This window comes from Acyrthosiphon pisum, chromosome A2 (assembly GCF_005508785.2).
Source record: "Acyrthosiphon pisum isolate AL4f chromosome A2, pea_aphid_22Mar2018_4r6ur, whole genome shotgun sequence".
NCBI lineage: Eukaryota > Metazoa > Arthropoda > Insecta > Hemiptera > Aphididae > Acyrthosiphon > Acyrthosiphon pisum.
This window is the reverse complement of record NC_042495.1, coordinates 55351026-55372324: the sequence shown is the minus strand read 5'-3', so window position 1 is coordinate 55372324 and position 21299 is coordinate 55351026. Positions and strand designations below refer to the sequence as shown.

General features: G+C 29.1%; 1 protein-coding gene across 1 annotated transcript; it reads right to left on the bottom strand.

Moving 5' to 3' along the window:
- Nucleotides 1-3271: 3271 nt before the first annotated feature.
- Nucleotides 3272-4576, bottom strand: LOC100165191. The gene is made up of 2 exons (XM_001943457.5): nt 3837-4576; nt 3272-3768 (listed from the first exon to the last, which is right to left on the bottom strand). The coding sequence occupies exon 1, from the start codon at nt 4336-4338 to the stop codon at nt 3865-3867; it is 474 nt and encodes a 157-aa protein (XP_001943492.1). The 5' UTR covers nt 4339-4576; the 3' UTR covers nt 3272-3768; nt 3837-3864.
- Between the last annotated feature and the right edge of the window lie 16723 nt (nt 4577-21299).

Below are 21299 nucleotides of genomic sequence, written 5' to 3'. Positions count from 1 at the left end.
TACAAATTTTTTTATAAGAACCTATGATTTGAGTTCAAATTTCGCCCCCCCCCCCCCCTGGAAGAAGAGCTGAATACGCCCCTGGCTTTAGCACAGGCGCCCGATGACCGACGACGGCTAGCGATGACTGCCGGCCAATCACAGAACGCATAGCCATCGCATGGGGGGGGGGGGGCATTACGCAAAAATTTATCGTATCGCGAGTCGCGACGCATCTCAACGTACGGACACGAAAAACGAACACAATTACAATAATATTTTATATCCCGTTTAATTACACTGTACGCATGACCGGTGATCAATTTTTAAAGAATAATAATAATAAAAAAAAAACAGCCGTGAATCCCTATTATAATAGTGTTATCATCATCCCACATGGTGTCAGCACGTCACGAATGATCGGAGACAAAACGGATCATACTCCATCGGCCATATTAAAGAATTCCAACAAATTTGGACCAATTATGATGAGGGTTATATTATTATCATTTTTATAAAATCGTTAATTTTTATTACTCGATTATTCGTCAATCAGTTTTTTTTTTATTATATGATCCTCTTTAACAAAATATAGTATATTACATCGCCGTTTTTAAATGCAGAACCAAATAAACACCAAGTTACTTTATTCCGAGTAGTATAAAAATAAATTCAATGCACTTATTATCTTGATTGTTGCTACTCTATCAACACATATCATTATATTATAATATATAATATGACATCAGCTGTTATCTAAAACAGTAATCTTATATTTGGGGTAGTTTTTTTCTTTTGATAAGCCGAAATTGTATCCTACCTAATTAAACTATTGTCAACTATTATAATATATTAAAGAAGATTTAGATTACGTGATAAATAAATAGGGTCTACAGCGTCTACGTATATTATGACTTATATACAAAGTGATTCATCAACCATGCTCACTACTCTTTTATCCTTTAATAATGCATTTGTTTAAATTATAGTTCAAGACTCAAGTATACTTAAGGACTATATTTACAATAACTTACATTTTTCATACCATTAAAGGGTGTCACATGATAATATAAACTTCATTTTTTCTCTAGAGTATACCAAACTTTTTGAATACAAGTTTTTAAACAAAAGATTTTTTGAAAATGTCGATGACGTATCTATTTAAACCAAAATTTGATCGATTCATTTCTGAGTCATTAAAATGTATGTACTAGCAATGGTACATTAAATATTATGGGCCCAAAAATCTCAATTAAAGCCCGTTGAAACATAAAAGGTATGAAAATAAACTTTTTTTGTTAATGTTAGTAATTTAATACTTACTCATTAAATATTGTTGATTATTTTAATACTAAGTATTTCATTTCATCTTATATTCTATTAAAATAATATTTACGAAGAATTATTAAATTACTACTATTCTTCAGATAAATAAATTAAAACAGTAAATTGTTTGTAGGATCCATAGTAAACATATTAAGACAATACGTTCAAATCTATTTATATAACAAAATTGCACCTTCGGATCGATCGGTATAACGAATTGGAAATTAATAAATTTAGCAATGGAATTATATGTGATTCTACGACATACGCAGTGTTGTTATGTGCTTATGAGAACAAAACGTGTCCCACCTTATAACCACATCTTCACACACACATTAATGATCATTTACTACGCACGTACACGATCCAACACAATCATATGTGCATATGCACACAGGAAATCGTATTGTTACTTATACAGAACTCCTTAAGTCGATGCGGTTCAAATCCCCTCAGTAAAAAAAAAAAAAACAAAAAACTATATTTCCTTTATTTAAAATTGTATTTTATCCAATCGTACTGTTGCTGTTCTATTATAGATGTAAATAAACACCACTGATTTACTATGAAATTTTACTGTTTTACTCATGTTATGCATTTATTCTACAAAAAGCCATAGCTGGTATTAAAAAATATGTAGGTATTCAGTTTTTTAACGCGTCCGTGATTCTAATTCAGTTACGAAAATAAAATCTAACAAAAAAATCGAGAACATATATGAGGCTGAAAATAAAAGTATAAAAAGAAAAGTCAAACAGTATTTTTTTTTTCTTAAAATTACAGTTTCCGAGTAGCGGCAATAAAATAATACACGACATTTAGTAATCATTTATTATTAGTTTAAAATATGAAAGCTAACTTTCTTGAAAAAAAAAGTTTTTTTTAATAATACTCTAATTTTGAGGAAAATAACTGCCAATATTGTTTCACATAATACGACAAAGATAATTAATTCACATCTTGCGATATTCAATTACTTCAAACCGTATTATTTAATCAAAATGTTTTAAAAACCAATAATTGGACAATCTGCAGCAGAACATGAAAAAATAATAACAGCTAATGCGGTCGGCTTTCTTGTTAACCCAACTAAAGTTTGTTCGTTAATTGAGGTTTTGGCTATGGACAAAACTTAACATGACGATGACAATAATATTACAATTAAAATATAATATTTTATACTGCATATACATGAAATAAAATGTCGATAAGTAAAGTGTAATATTTAATTGTGAAACACTGGTTTTAGGGCGGAATACTTTCCTAATTCAAAACAATTAATGTAATGATTATTATATTAAATAAATAAAACAAAATTGTATCTAATTTCAAGTGTAGTGTGATGTGAATATATTTTGAAATTTACTCATAAATTCATTTTTCATAATTTATTAGTTATTTAATGTTTAACGTTATTATATTAAGAAAAAATCTATGTCTTCTTGATATAAAAATAATTGACTTATTGATTTATCGTAATACATTATATTGTTATTTATTAATATTACTTACTATACGTAATAAAATTGTTTGATTAATATTTTCAAAATTGATAAACAGTAATGGTAGTATTGTTTACATTGTATTTATACATATAATAGTACAATATTAGACAGCGATATTAAACAATTTTGAAAAATAAATATCTTTTTATGTGTCTTTGTTACGTTTTGCAAACTAAATATAGGTATTGTTTCATACAATTATTTTAGTACAAAAAGTATAATATACTTTAATACATTTTAATCTATCAAAATATATTATATCAGTTATATAATCGTAACCAAAGTCATTTGAACAACGTAAAAAAAATGAATGATCAGTAAATAATAACATTCTGAATAAATAATATGCTTCTATTGTACTCGTATTTAATACTTTTTTTAATTGCTTTAATTCTAAGCTTTTTTTAATATTTAATATTTCAATTTGATCCTCGGGATCGAATTCCGATAATTTAAAAATAATTTTTTTTATTAAATTAATAGGTACTAGTTATTTTATTATATAATATTTTTTTCCTATTCAAATAATTAAATCTCAATTTTAAAACGTATTGGCGCAGTACTAACCGATAAATGTTTATATCGATCAAATAGTCGAACATCTTCTGTGAAACCTCCAACTGCGTGGACGCGTCGGACGCCCGAAGATAGGTATCGCAGTATATGTCCCCAATCTGTTGTTCCGAGCTCGACGCCTCAAGTAATCCGACGAAGTCGACGTCGGCCGTCTCTGCCCCAAAATGTTCCTCGAATGAGGAAGGAGCACTTACAAGTTCCTCCGACGTACGTGCAGATGTGGCTGATGTAATGTGGTCACACTCACCATGCTCGGAGACAATATAGAAGTGGCTGGGGACTATAACCTAAGTGGCTATAACCTTGCAATAAGAATTCCAACTCTCGCAAACACCGACGAACTCCGCCAGCTCTAAACGGCACAATGACACTATTGACGTATCTTTAAGAATATAAATAAAAAAAATTAATTATATATAAATTACATAAAATTATATTTATATATATTACCTATGGATTGCACGTCCAAGTTCATCAACTACGTCGTCATAGATTTCCTCAATTGTTGGTATAGTGTCGTCATCTGTGTCGTTTCACCATCGTCGTTTCCGTCCATATATTCTGAATCGGTCCACTCATCCATTTCTTCGGATGCAATTCTGTTTCTACGACCTTCGCCTGACAAATTACGAAAATAACGATCACCAACGCCAATATCGGATACTGATTCATTGTCGTCAGAAATAGAATATCCAACAGATCCAGGAGATCGGCTTCTTCCTTCAAATCCTTTTTCAATCGTTTCTGACAGAAATTGGTCAAGTCCTTCAATTTCTGTACTGCTAATTCCGCCTCCATCGTCATCATTTCTGGTGTCGTTTTCAATTGTTTTTTCGTTGTTTTCGATATTTTTGGGTTGTGTGACGTCATATTTTGTCGTTCGGTTTTCCGCTTGCTCGATCCATCGCTGCAAGACTGCTCGTCCGAAGTCATGACTGTTGGATCTTCGCATTTGTTTTGAATAAAAGACTTATTAATATTTTACCGTACTCGTTTCAATGCTTTGTAAAATATGCAGTAGCCCAGAGATACTTTCAAGTAAATACAAAAGGCGTACTGACTTCAGTAGTGCACAGGAGCCTATTTATATTATCCATGACAATGGTGGTTATGTGACTCTTATCGATAGACATTATACTTAGAAAACAGATTTTATTAATAAATATAAAATTACATAGGTCATTTCTTATCGGTGAAAATAATACGAATAATGCTAATAATGCTTGCTCAAATAATATTTTATATTATTTCAACCACAACACCGACAACCACGAATTGGCCTTGAATCTAATCAGCAAGCGCGTGCCGGCGGCCGAGGCCCCTAATGTCACCATAATATTATGTGATGGCTTTACTTTATCAATGTACCATATTATTATTATAGTTTGACTATTTCTAGAAAAATAAAAAAATTATATTTTATTTTTTAATAAGCAGCGCTACGTATTCTGAACAGGCGATTTCTACTCCAGTGACCGTATAAAAATATTATTTTTCTTTTTTTCAGAATGCCTGTTATTTTGTTTGAAATTATCTCTAAGCTGTCAGTTTGTTCTCAATAAAATAATTTCTACATAAATTGTTTGTTACAAGTCGTTAATTAATCAATTTCAAATGTTTGTTTTAGTGGACAAAGACATTCATTTTCCAAATCACAATGACAACGTCAACGTGATCAAGTGGAATAGGATTCGTAAAAAAAATAAATAAAAAAAAACTATAAATATGTATTATTATATTAAACAACGAATTTATATTGACATAATATATTGGATGAGGAATATGACAAGCATTTATTCATGTGTGATTTATGAATGAGTTGCTGTTAATATGATTTCAATCGATTTTTATCTCGTAATTCAATAACAAAATACTTTGATAAAAAAAAAGAACAAAATTACATAAAAACACAAATTCCGATTTCCAGGTAATTATTTTCAAAATTAAACAAGGCCTAAATAGCATTGTATTAAAAACAAAATATCTGTGTGGTATTTGCAATATTAACCTTAATAATACATTATTTATAAATCCAATTACATCTTTGTTTACTTATCAACTGATATAACTGGGTTAGATATTAATAATAATAAATTGATTACATAAGACTTTGTATACATAATACTGTCTAGTTTATTCTTACTTCCTATTTTTGTAATATATTTATTGATAAGAGTTAAAATCAAATAAATAAATACATTGATCGGTTACATTTTATAACTTTTTGTTTATAACTGATATAATTACATTTTTTTTTTATTATTATTAAACATAAAAACATCGGCTATTAGGTCGTTAGTTATTGAATTACATTTTTTTTTTTTTTTTAATAGTTTACATTTTGGTTAAGGCTTAAATTAGATTATATAATTTGATTTTTTTTTAAGAAGTTGACTATGTTGATGTTTGATTGGAGATCGGGCTGAAATAATTAAATTATGTTATACATTATACGATTAACTATTTAAAATTTAAAATTACAATACATACAATTTAATTATTTTTCATTAGGTATCAGAATAAAATCAATAGCGTGTAAATGAAATAATATTTATTAGGTATTTATATTTAAATCTATATAAAACGATAGTTGATAGTTGAATACAGTAATATGATTAAACTTGGGATTATACTTAAAATAAAGAATATGAATTCAATCAATTAAATTAATTTACATAATAAATGTATATAGTTATTGCGATGACTCACACCAAATAATTAGAAACTGCATCTAACTTTCTATAAAATTTGTAGGCAACGCCGGTATTATTGAGACTTCTATGAAGGGCTATGTAAGTAAAATTAATATAGTTTCTTATGTTCAACATTATAAGGTAGTATTGAATATCAACTAAGTATAGTTTTTTTTTATTTGCTACTTTGATAATTATATTTTACCAAGTATAATATTCTTATATCAATTATTAATAAGTGGAAATTACGTAATAGTGTAGTTTTTGATTACAATTTATAATATTATCATGCAATTGTAAAACATTCTTGTTTTTAAATTAAAATGTTGTATTCCAATTATTTTTGACGTTTTAACTATTAAAATTAAAATTTATAAAATTATAACATTAATATATATATAACAACATTAAATTTATATAACTGGTTATCTGTGTAACTAAAGAATTATATGATTAGGAATAGGTTTTTTTTTTTTTGTTTGGCGAAGAATATATTTTAAATATAAGGAGGGATGCTGGAAGATATGAGGGACGATAGATGGTTATGGTGATGATGGTAATTGGCCATAGTCTATAAAGCTCTTGCAATCAGAGGATTTCCGATCTCTCTGAGGTACCATGTTGATATTGCCCTAAACGTGCCTAATATGTCCAATATGATACCACGAATGTCAATAATTAGGATGGTGGGAACAATATATTCCTTGTTGTTAAAATATTGAATAGTAATTTATTGCAATAAAGGACATGTCCTAGTAAACCTCGTCTAAAGGCATACAAGTTAATAGGTTGAGTTAAGTTAGATTCGAGTAAGTTATCTCCAATTACTTATCTTTTTGAGGATGTGTTCGATTCTCTATTTTATAGAATGCAGATGATAAGGCAATCGGTTAGCAAGAGTTATAAGAGTGACCTTTTGTGATCGAAACCAATTTAAATATATAAACGCTTTTATAATGATCTATTTTAAAAGTATATAATTGATATTTATGCAATGGTTGTATTGCATTAACTCTTCCATTATTACATAATAGTTGAACTCGTTTTTAATTTACTTCTGAAATCGATTTGAACTAGTTTTCAGAGAAATAGTTTACTTTTGAAATCAAATTAAAACCGTTTTTTTTTTTGAGTAGGTACATTTTTTTCTCGACTGAAAGAATAAATTAAAAGTATTACGCGTTTATCGAACGGTTCGTCATAGTACGGTTAAACATTGCAGTAAGCCCGGTCGGTCGGTTGGTGTGTGTAATAACGTTGTACCAATAGTCGATATTCTTACGATCAGCTGCGTCTGGCAGTTATAGTACGATCGCAAAATAAACCTCATTGATGTCGTACGATCCGGCGCGTGTGTCGGATGCAATATTTTACCAGGTCAACGGGAACTATGCACAGTGGACCGTATTACATTTGTGTGGGGGGGGGGGGGGTGCAGCACGGGGGCATAGTAGCTGTAATTGTGCAAATATTTGCGTGACAAATTCCGACGCAGTGGTGGCGGTCGAGCTTACGTCGTCGTCGGCTTTTGGGTGTGCGAGTCATACGACCACCGAAACGACCAGTACGCGGACGCTGAATTCCGTCGGCACAAACCTGCCCGGGGACCACAACTAGGGTTTCGAAGGTTTCACATCGGTCATACAGAGTTACGGATGGGCAGTTGGATAATATGTACGTTTCACTATCGATGGTTGCTTTTTTCCTAGTTTGAACATTGGAGTAGATACACTACAAGCGATGAAGGCAGCTAGGCGTATTACTAGAAGTATCTACTTAATATTTTAATATAAAATATTATTAATTTTATAGTGTACCGATGGCTCGACAGGTAAACAGTTTTGTGAAGTCCGTTTGTTTGTTTGTATTAAAAACTATATATGACTCAAGTATGAGTCGTTTGCGTGAATCATAGTCAATTTCGTAATTTTCCAAAATATATCCATCAGTATGTTATACAATTATTATTTTATAGTTATTTTGGTTTCTAAATTACTTAAGAGGACTTAACACTGGTATTTGTTGTCTCCTTCTTACCAGTGCGTAACATAGGTAGCAGATTTACGCTCAGCAGAACACTTGTAGCTTCGTTAGCTTAAAAATTAGAGTGATTTGACCTATTATGAATCTTGATGGTAAGAATATTACCTGTGTTTGTATGTTGGTTTTTACGATAATTCAATTTTTAGCAAGTTATGCGTATATAATTTACCGTAAATTAAAAATGCTGATAACTCACATAAAACCTGAATTATCGTAAAAAACAAACGGCTATAGCTATATAGCTATAGTATACACGTGATCTGCTGAGCTTAAATTTTCTATGTTACGCACTTCTAAGAAGGAGACAACAAATACCAGTGTTACATCCTCTTAAACAATTAATTCTGACACACTAATATACATAAATGATTCAAATATCCTGAATCAATAGGACATATAATATTATACTATTTTAAATACATATCACAAATTAGTTATAGTTCTGTACATTGATAATTCATACCTAGCAGATATTTATTATATCATTTTTGAATGAACTTGTGTGTAGAGTATAAAGAAGTTTGTTTTTAATAATTTTAACCGATTTTGTAAAAAAGTTTGGGTGCCAATATAAAATACCTAGTTTAGACTAAATAACAAAGTATTGTATTCTTATAAAGAATTTTAGAATAGTTAAAAAAAAAATATATTTATACAATTTATTATCATACATACACAATACAAATACACACATAAATATAGGACTGAGTGGTACTGCTGAGTGACTTCTCTCATCACATCTCCACGTCTTGTATATATTATATATATAATATACATATCTTTTTTGTAAATATGCTTATTGTAAATTCCATTACAGATTGAATAATATGATCCAATAAATGTTAAAAAATATATATATTATATAATATATAGGGCTAATAATAACATAATATAACAATGACAGGTTGCGGACAGCTGGCTGCATTATATTATATTATGTAATATGTATTATTAGTGAATGTAAATATCACGAGCATTAAAATAAGCATTATTATTAGTTTAGCTTTAAAAAACATAACAATTCTGGACAAGTGTACGTTTTATCATTGATTATACTATGTATAATCAATGGTTTTATGTTACCGTCGATTCATATGTTTTTAAAAATGTACAATGTAAATTGTATCTATACCTATACGTATGTCAATTATTTATAGTGCGTACAATATGTTTTACTTATGAACTAAAATGACGTGCTTAGATCCAATAATTTACAGCGATAGGTTAAAATCGAGAAAAATCAAGAGTTTAGTGCCTTTTAAATATCAATATAAATGTAATACAATTATTTTTAAATTAATTAGGTACAATTTATTTTTATAATTAGTTACTAAGTGCTGTAGTTGCAGATATGCCAAGTGTACAAACGTTAAAAAGTACAATTCAATATTTTAGTCAAAGAGAAGAAGTCCAAATAATTTTGAATTCATTATTCCTGAGCAGTATTTAAATACAATGTGACGGTGAGTTATTTTTGCATTATGACTGTGGCGCAAAATATCTCTCTCTTATTTTGATTTGTACAAGCCAAAAAAATTTGGATTTTATGGAGAATTGTGAACATTGGTTCTGTGATGAAACGTTTTCGGTAGGTAGCCCCGCTCATTTTTGCGCAATTATATTCAATTCATGGTATACCTATGTTATTCAAATTTGGTTTCCTTGTTTATGTATTACTACCAAATAAAATAGAAGATACCTAGAATGTTTCCTGTTTTCAAGGCATCAAAGCCAAATTGAAATACAATAACTATAATCATTGATTATGAAAAAGCTACTATTAATGTATACAGAATTTTCAAGTACTAATGTAAATGGGTGTTTTTTTGTGTCTGCAGTGGCGTCATGTTCAGGAATTTGGTTTACTTAATTTTTTTTTTGTTTAAGAACTACTAGTTATTAATTTAACAATTTTGTTTGACCTTTTTTTTAAATGTATTTATTTAATAATATAATTATTAATTATTAATTTATCAATTTTATTTGACATATTTCTTTATCAATAAATAATAATATCATTTTTAATTTTGTGAGCAATTTATTGTAATGCGATCAATCGTTTTCGTTAGATTGACGGGATCCCACGTATAATAGTGGCTCACAATTTCAACGAAACGACTGGAGTGCTAAAGCCCTTGCACATTTTCCAGTTAATCCTATGATCTTGGATGAACCATAATAACTTCAACACAGTGGCGTCCGCAGGGGGAGGGCTAACGGGCTGAAGCCTCCCCCCCATTGCCCATATTATTATTACTTTTTCAAAAATATTTATCAAGTTTCAACTCTTAACTATAGTTAGCAAGACGTAAATTTAATATATGTCTTACCAGAATGAATTATTCATTTTTTAAAAAACAATATATTTGAATACCACCAATAATTTTTAGGTAAAAGTATGAATTACTTGTATGAAAGACCTTGCATTAAATTGTTTAGCCTTAGCTATACACATTTAATATTTTATAAGTTTTGAACTACAAATTAACTGTGGTTTTGACAAATTTGAACTTTAAATGCTTATAAAACATAATCATGATGCCTATGTATCGTTAATATTTTAGCTATAATAAAAACTTACGCATTACATTTTTAAGCTTTTTGACCGAATGAATAATTTTTTATTGACATTTATAGAAAAACAAATTTAAATTAATCAAATACAATCCAAATGAGGGCGGTATAACCAAGCTGGTTACCAAACAATTTTAATAAATTTTAATTTTTTTTCTCCAATTATTTTAGAAAGCACTGAGCATTTTCAATTTCGACCTCCTAAAGGTATCAACTAGATCCAATTCGCTTCCAAAAACATACATCCGGCATCGATGTTTATGATTGGAGCATTTTTTCTACTATAAAAGTGGAAAAGTTACAAACATTTTAAAATACTTCAAATAAACGTCTGTAATTATTAGACTGGACAAAATAATTATAAAATTGTAACTAATCTTCAAGCCCCCCCCCCCCCCCGACGCTGAAAAATCCTGCGTACGCCACTGCATCAACTGCATCTGAACCTCCTTCAATAATCATTATATATTAATTAATAATAGCTTTAAAGTTTGTACTATACATAATATGATAACATTTATCAACAACAAAGACAATTAATTAACCACTAACTGCATATTAAATTATGAGTGTGCGCTGATTTGTAAACTGGTGCTAAAAAGTGCTAAGGAGATCCAACCCCCCTAAATTGCGTCTTTATACATATAGAAAGTTACATTAGCCATTATTTGGTGAAATGGTGGTGATTGGTAGTTGCAAATTTTTTTTAAAACTTTTTTCTTACATGTGTGCCTCGTTTCTATTTGTACTATTATAAAGTTTTTAAACTATCTCTAAAAACCTATAGTTAGACCTATATTTATAATGGTTATATTATAATAAACTATATCGTAACCTCAAAAGTATAATTATTTTCTCTCTAGATTTGTATGTTAGTGCCTTTATATAATATTTTCACATTTTTTTATGAATTACTAGTTATTTTAGTACTCTTATAACTAGACCACACATATTTTTAATTTCGTATTCCGAACACGTTTATGTATAATAAAAATATCGATTATTATTGCAGAACGAACGGTTATTATTATTTATACGAATTCGTAAAGCTAAGACGAGAGCGTAGTATCGAGCCGAATATATTCCAAGGGCGTTCTGTTCTCTCAGTTTTCCGTTACATTCCTTATACATCTAAGCTATTTAAACTTTATAAATAATAATAACTCTATTTGTTTGATATCGAATATACGGTATGTCACGTGCAGGGGTGCTCAGCCTCATTTTGGAAACTATTTCGAAGATAGTTTTTCGTTTACATTAGTAGTCAATTTACAAAAAAAAAGTGCAACAATTTAGTCCTTAACAGTACATACAATACTTCGTGTGTTGTATTGTGTGTCTAGTCCATAATTTTTTTCATTCCTAGATCCACCTCCGGTCACGTGTTTATCTAAATATTGTTGTTTACCAAACCTGCTACTTTAGAATACTTAAAAATTATTGTCATCACCGTTTACAAATACATGTATTTATTAAATCATAACTCAAACAATTGAAAACATTTTGGTTTTTACAATCAAAACACAGAATTGGTGTCACGGAACGCAATGGTCTTTCGTTAACAAAGTGAATCATACCGTTAACAATGATAATAATACATATCGTGGTTTACGTTATCGATATATCGAGTGGGGTTGGCTTCGACGACGGCGGCTCGTTTTACGATAATAATAAAAATCCGTTTTTCGAACGCGTTTTCCACAAAACTACACCAATTTAGAGTTTCCAGCAGTGCACGCTACTTATCAACTGTCACGGGCGAGCAGATATCAATTTCGTTTATTGTTAGCTCTCGAATCTCGATCTGATCCCCCTCCCCGGGCACGGTCAACTGCGGCTCCTTCCACTCATCCATCCTTCTACCGACCCACCGACTAGTATTTTTCTCCTATGACCTGCATCGCCTCTATAGCTGCACCACCCCAGCAGTCGTCTACAGATATTTCCTCCGTCTGAGGGGTGTATTTTTTTCTGCGGAACCGTCACGTCAAACCGGCGCCAAACTTTTATCCCTCGTACTCTCGCGTAAAAGCTTTTTGTACCGCGAATGCCCTTATATGACCACCGGTGACGGACAGTACCCATTCCGCTCCATCTACCAAACGTTTCTCGCCTGTCGATGTATTATAGATACAATAATAATATGTACTTAGATAGACCTCTTGCGAGTATTGCGTATATCGTGAACCCACGTTACACTTGTGTACAACTGGCGATTCTCGATCTGGGAGTTGCTCTCGTATACACTTTAAAGTCACCAACAGATATTAATAAAAATATGTAGGTTGGGCTGAAAATATTCTCTAGATAATATTTCTTTTTATTGAAAATGTCGTATCTATCGCTGTGCGCAACGATTAAAATAATTTTAGTGCATGTAAATAATCTAGAAACGCGTTAAATGTAGATAGAGTACCTACCTACCTAGGGTTCATGGGATTTAAATAATATTGAACATTTTTATTTATTTATTTAATTATTTCAACCAAATCAATTATAATTGCTTTATTACAATAAATTTCATTAATAATAGTTGATATGTATACTATAAGCTCAGTTGGTGAAGCTCAGAATTACTGATACCTAACATAACTATATATGTATTTTGACTAGATGAATAATTAGCTTCAGATTGGTTGCTATAATGTTTACATCATTAAAATATTTCATCAACATCGATTACGATTTACGATTCACATATAATATATTATTACACGCAGTTTACATAGCTACAGTGTATGATCTGTCAGATATTTAAGTGTGGCCTTATTGTTTATGAGTCGAGAGTAAAAAAGTTACACATCAACATTTATAATATTTTATCAGAGGTCACCTTTAGGGTTTATTTGTGAATATTTCATCATCACATTGAGATGGAATTAGGGACTGCAGAATATCATATTAATACATTATGCGTCCGGTTACCTAAGACTTCGTTGCGTACTATACGAAATAAACAGATATATTATTATTTTTTTTTGTGTACAGTGAGTAGTGGTATGAGTATCTCAGTTAGCAGTGGTCTGGATTTCTGGAAAAATATCGATGAGCTTCATAAGAAAATAGAAATGCATGTACTTATACTTGTTCTAGAAAATTGGTAATAATTTTTTTATAATTTAGTAATAATATTGTTAAACGTTAGTAATTTGTGTAATTTACGAAAAGTAAATATATATATAAATATATACAAAATGATTGATGAGGAATACTTACAAATATATAGTTGCGTGCAGACCTTTAACCAGTACTAAATTGTACTCACAAATGCTAATAGGTTATAAAAACAATGTAATAATTATAAGCATTGAACTTACATTAATAATGACATGTTTACTATTGGTGTATTAAAAAATAATAAAACTAGGCAATTACGTCCGTAAAATAGTTATATAGTTATATAAGATTCTAACTCTACCGGGTAACCCATTTAAAATTATTTTTTTACTTTAAAGCAGAATATTTTGGAGTACTTTGATGTATAAAAATTGAATCTTAGACTAGTAGTCTATGAGTTATTAGCAGGTAATTAAAATTTTGATTAGTGGAATAGATTGGTACAGTGGTATCCCGCAAAATGTTGGTCCGCTACTCCGTTCATCATCACAACACTTATGACTACAGTCAACTACTTTTTCGAAAGTAGTATTTGTTTTTTGTTCCCCAAATAATATACTAATTTTCAGAATATGAAATTCAAAATGTATGTTGTCATTCAAAAAAGTAAATAATATAATGTTTTGTAACGACTTAAAATTATTTAAAAGAAATATTTTAAAAAATGTTAGTGTCTTACGTTTTTCATTCTGAATAGTGAATACAATATATTAGTAATTGAATAATATTATAATGCTTGTTTGTGCATGTGTGTGTGGTCTGGTGGCAGATATGGCCCATGTCTTTCCACGCTGGGCTTGTAGGTAGTACGTGGCAACATCAATGGCAGGTAAATCACGACGCTGATGATGAAAAAAATTAGGTATTATTATAATGAAGGACAAACATAGAACGCTACTCGATATTTTCCGCTTCGAAGAAACTTTATGAATCATAAATATGTATTAATAAGTTACCATTACAATTATATATACACCTAGTGGGAAATACGAAATGTAGAATATTACCCTATATTATTTAAAAAAAAAATTATCAAATTTAGTTGATGGTGTAAGACTGGACCATTATTCTTGTATAATGTATTTTTGTGGATAAAATGACACTAAAACCGGGCGCTTTAATACATATTTTATATTTTTGACTGTATAATTTTGTGTTTTTTACTAAGTGCTGATTTGTGTATTGCATGTATCAAGAAAGAAAAATTAAAATGATTAGATATGATTTTGTTTAGATCTTGCGTTGCGTTTAACATTGTTACCTAGCATATTATTATTATTATTATCGTTTCACGTACCAACACAAACGAAATTGGTTTCGAACGCACTTGATATTGTTTATAACCATGGTTGTGTATTTTCATCAAGCGATAACGTATTAGAATATGTGCGTACACACGATTTACATAAGCAAATACCGATGACATAATGCTGGCATTGTAAATAGCTACGAAACGACAATCGTTATTATTATTAATATATTCTTTTTGTGGCGATTTTCCTACTTCCGTAGTCGTTGAAAAATCAAATATCGACCAAAATGTTGTGAAGATTTTACAGTATCAATTTCGCTAAGAAATACAAAACGAAATACTAATTTTGAGACGAAATACAAAACGGTTGGTTACTATTTTGAATTTTCTATTGTTTGCAGTTATAAAAATTAAAAATGGAGCACGTAAATTTTACTTCGTAGTATTTTTGAATTATCCACCATGATTTCCTACGGCGAATTAATCGTCCATCGAATACATCACACCGCGGGGATGCGTCGTCTATACTTGGACAATAATTTACTAAATTCACGGCGAAACGCACTATCGAGGTTCTGTGCGATTATTTTAAAGCAGAACGCTATAATATAATGATTATTACAGTGGTTAGTATAGGTAGGTACCTACGAAAGATATGCGCTTTCCAAGCCAGTTTAGGTTATAGGCAGGTTTATGAAGGGTTTATCTGGTCTTCTGGGCAGTGATAAAAGGATCACTCTGTATAGTGTATATGAATAAATAAAATATTTGAAATAATATTATAAACAACACACACACATCATAATATTATTTTAATGTATTCGTATTAATATTGTGTCAACATCAGAGTAACAAATTACACACATTCCTATTATAAATTATTTATTTTAAAAATACGTTTGTGTGCACTCTGATTTTATAGTATTCCAATACATATATGTATATATTATTGTTTCCTTGCAATGTAAATACATATGTATGTGTATTGTGTATATACGCAACACGAACCCATCAGAATATTGAAAGCATACAAATAAACTACTCAAATAATAAATTGACTTCTCGTCGTCGTTGTTATGACGATTTTTCAAAATTCCCATTTCGTATTTTCTTTACATGGAAAATAACGACTTGGTGAAATGTGTCTTTTCTGTTATCTATAAAAATTTAAATTTAAAAATAAAATGGTATTTTATTTTCACGTTCGTTACATGAAAATAATATTATGATCTGAACAGATTTATTTTGAAAACATCTGAGCTCGTCGTATAATCATTCGTTATAATCGGAACATTATTTTATAATGGGGGCGCTTGATTTTTTTCTCGATGGAAAAGTATTCACGTTGCCTCCAGTGATTAATTCTTAATATAGTTTGAAAAAAAAAAACAGAGTTCGGAAAGACCATACACAATAAAACTGAAACACAACTTAGTTTAGATGCAATGTACTTTAATAGGATTAAAATGAGTAAGTACGTTTTAAATTATGTCCTGGAAAATAAATAAAAAGTTATTAAAAACGCATTTTACATTCGCATTTATTGTTATTACATTATATATCTGTAGGTAACACAGTTAAAAAGAATAGTGCGATCATAGATATTAAATTAAAAATATATAATTAGTGTGATATAATTAATGTGATTAAAATAAACAAATTGATATTTTATAATATTATAAGCATAGGATAACAATAAAGAACGAATATTATCTTCAATAATGTTTATAGAAAATTACGAGTTAAAATTAAAATATTTATTTATAAAAATGTTATTTTTAACATTTAATGCCTTAGAATATATTATATAATTAATTTTAATTTTAATTTTTTACAGTAGTCTTCTATAACAGAGATTCTCAAACTTTTTTTTGATAACGTAATATGCATTTGTATTTACGGATCGGTCATTTATTTATTTATTTATTACAAATATACGGGTTTCCTCTTTAACATGCAACTATAGTAGTTCAGTAATTAGTATAATTATTATACTAACTATTATAGTAGGACATTTAAATACATTATAAATATTATATTATGTGATACAATAACAGAAGTACTAATATTAAAATAGTAAAACATTAAAACAAACCATCATCAAACGAATGGTCTTCATTGACGTGACATAATAAGTCTTAGAGGCTCATTTTATAAGTAATTTGTCAATACATATTCCTAGCGCCAATGCGCCAATGCGCTAGGAATATGGAAGGTTTTTTGAGAACGAGATGTATACGAAAAGACTTAAAAACTTATTTGGGATAGTAAATAGGAGGAATCAATTTGGTCACTTATTAGACCAAGGTTAAATTTAATATTTAATATTCTTCTTCTTTCAGCAAAAGTAGGCAGGTCAAGTACGATTGTGATATTGGTATAATTGTGAGCTAATGGGGATACCTAACACAAAACGAGAAAATCTCAAAAATCTTTCTTGGACACGTTCAAGTTGATTAGAATCAGAAACGGTGTAAGGATCCCAGGTTACAGGTCCGTTTTCTAAAATAGGACGAAATAAAATGCAATATAAATATTTTAGTGATTTTGCTAATTTAAAGTCTTTGGATAGACGCATTATGAACCCTAACACTTTAAACGCTCTACTATAAATCATTGCAATATGAGAACTTGGACTAAGAATTCTAGATAGCTTAGAACCAAGATCAACTAGATCATCAACACGTACATTTTTCATATCTGAGATATAATAGTCATAAAATATAGGAGTACGAGAACGAGTGAAAGTCATGACCCGACATTTAGAAGCATTGATATAGCGCCCACTCGAATTTTTCCATTTTTTTTTCGGAAACCTATGTATTTCGACGAGTTTAAAACGATGGTGTAAAAATTAATTTGCGGAAATGATTATTTTGGAATTTACAGCCAGGGGCGTCATTTCAGTTTTTTTCCTGGGTGTGCAAACTTTTAGGCAGGCCAATTTTGACATTTCACCAGGCTATTAAAAAAAATATATATTTATATATATATAAATTTAGGAAACCTATGCAAACCTATGTAAATATTCTTTCCTTCCCTTTTATAATTCTAATTGAAACTCATAACGACTAATGCAACTTTTAAATAGCTAAAAGAATTAAAAGCTTATAAGCAGTTAAAGCAACCAGCTAATGTCATTTCACTATTAATTGAAAAAAAAAGCAAATAAGGTATAATGAAATACACTTTAATTTCAAAAGTATACATCATTAATACAAAATATCAAATTATTAATTATTTTAAAATTTAAATTAGTGGATATCGACGAGTTTTAATGTGTGCAAAAGCATTTACAGCCTCTTGTAAATCAATATTACTTGCTTCTTCCTTCTCAACTGCAATAATCATTAGATCATTTAATCTTTCGTCGCCCATGGTGGTTCGTAAATATGTTTGTACTCTTTTGAGAGATGAAAAAAATCTTTCATTTGAAGCAGTGGATATTGGTAGTGTTTTTATTAATGAAATAATTTTTAAAGTTTCGCTGAACGCTTCAGGATAATCTTTAAGACATAATGCTATAGTGTCTAAATTTATATCATGTTTATTTGTTAATAACGTTTTAGCGGACGGAAATTCTGAATCAATTTTAATTTTGTTGAATTGAAAATAACTATAATGATTTATAAATGATGATATGTATGGACTTTCAGGATTGAAAAAATTATCGCTAGAACCGTCAAAAACTTCAAATAACTTAAAAAAATCTGTAGCTTGTTGGGAAAATCTCTCATCCAGTTGCAAAACAAACCTGAAAATAATTATAATTTATAACTAACAAGCAAAGCATATTAAGAGTTAACCAAATTACATACTAATCAAATATTTTTTAATCAGTGTACTTGAGTAATAATCTAAAATAATAAGTATACTTATATTAGAATACTTAGTACTATAGTACTAATAATACTTGAAAAAATATTGAAATATTTTAAATTACTTTACTCTAAATAATTATTTTTAAGCAAAGCAGATGTTACTGATTTGCAAATGACTGAATTATTCAAGTTAAATGTTGGTAAAATGTATTAAAATAAATATATTATACCTATAAAAGCAAGTGCAATTAGCAATTAGCCAGTATTAATTATATTTAAAAATGTTTTAAAATAAAAACTTTCTAACACTGCATATAGATGATTTTAAAATTTTAAGTTTTTACCTGTCTATGACATTAAACAAAACATCAGTTTTTACATTTTTCCCATTATGTTTTGCTTGCTTAGTTCCAGTTTGACCTAAAGTACTCATTATAAAAAAGTCTTCAAATTTTTTTGATGGTTCATATTTTTTTCTGAGGCGAATATTTCTTTCTTCTTCCTTTTCTATGGTTACTTTGTTCTTTAAAGCACATATTTTTGCTTTATTATAAATAGATGTAAAATTTTCATCAGATCTTAGATTTATTAGTTGATTTTTTGTTGAATTGACTAGATTTATAGCTTTAGGTAATAAAATTGTAGAACATTGAAGTTGACATGTTACACAATGAATAGTGCTCAAAAGCTGTTCCATAATATACAAAATTAAAATAAACCGAAATGTTGATATTTCTTCAAGTAAACCTATAGCTCTGGCTGCTTGATCATCTTGAACTGTTAATACTTTTAAAACACCTTTAATTTCATTATATCACATTTGAATTTTTTTTAGAGATGAATGCCAATAGGACCACTGAGTTTCTACCAGACGTTCTAAATTTATTTCTTTTAGTTTTTTGTCTCTTTGAATTTTCATAAATAACTCATAACGTGTGTGCCCATTCATTAAATATTTATACAGTGATTGAACTGTGTCAAAAAAGTCAACTACAATATTATTATTTTGAATTGTATGCACCAAACATAGGTTAAGACGGGGAGCATGACAGTGAATATAGATAGCATGTGGCACAATATCTAATATTTTTTTTTGAACCCCTGAAAATGGTCCACTCATAACTGATGCCCCGTCATAACACTGAGCTACACATATTTGTATATCTAACTTATTATTAGCAGCAATATTAAGAATTTCTTGACTTAAAGTATAGGCATCACATTTCTTCATGTGATAGAAACCAATAGCTTTTTCATGGATATTTAAGTTGCCATCAACAAATCTTATGATAAATGATAACTGCTCTTTTTTGCTTGCGTCTTTTGTTTCATCAACAGGTATGGAATAAGCTCCAGTAAAAGCCATTTTTTTAATAATATTTTTCCTGGTACTAGAAGCTATAGTCTTGATTAAATCATTTTGGTAATCCGGTGAAGTGTAATGACCATATCTAGCAGATAATTTAGTCATAGTTTCAGGATTAGTAAACATATTTAACAACTCAATACAATTTCCACGATTGGTTGACTCATCAGATTCATCATGTCCTCTGAAGGGAAGGCCTTGCTTTGATAAAAATAGTGTGGCTTTTAACAATAAAATAATATGTTTACGATTGTCTTCAATATATTTTTTTCGGGATGTGATAAGTGAATTTGCAACAGAGGTATCATTCTTTTTTACATTTAAAAACATTACATATTTTTCATTGTTTAGTTTATGTTTTTCACTACCCATATGTTTATTAAACGACTCGGTCTGTTAACTGTTTCCTCCAACAGTTAAAACCTTTATTTATAAAATATGTGCTATCAACTTTTAAATTAGTATTCACAGTGAAGTGGCGACATATAAAGCAATACACCATATCATTTTTAATTGAATATTCAATCCAATTAAAGATTTTATAATACTTAGAACTAAATGATCTATTTACACTATTCCTGGGATAAATACATAAATTTGGTTGTACTTGATCTTCATACTTTGAATTTGATATATCAGAAACCTACAAAAAGTTATTTAATAAATAATTAGATAGATAAATTATAATAAGTCTTTAAATTCCTACATAGATTATATCATAAATTAATATATAGGTAAGAAAATCAATCATATTAAATTTATAAATTATAAGTAAAATAATAAGTAATATAATTATTTACTAACATCTTGGGTTATTTTATTTGAATTAATACTGATATCATCATTGGGCATATTATTTAATTCATCAACAGGCTCAAAATTATCATTCACATAATTAATTGTACTTGCATTTAATATAGTTTGACTAGCAGATAGTGAATCTTTAAATTCCTATACAAATTACATCATAAATTAATATATATGTAGGTGCATTCATATTATTAAATTAAAATCAATTACATTAAATGTATAAGTAGGTAATATAAT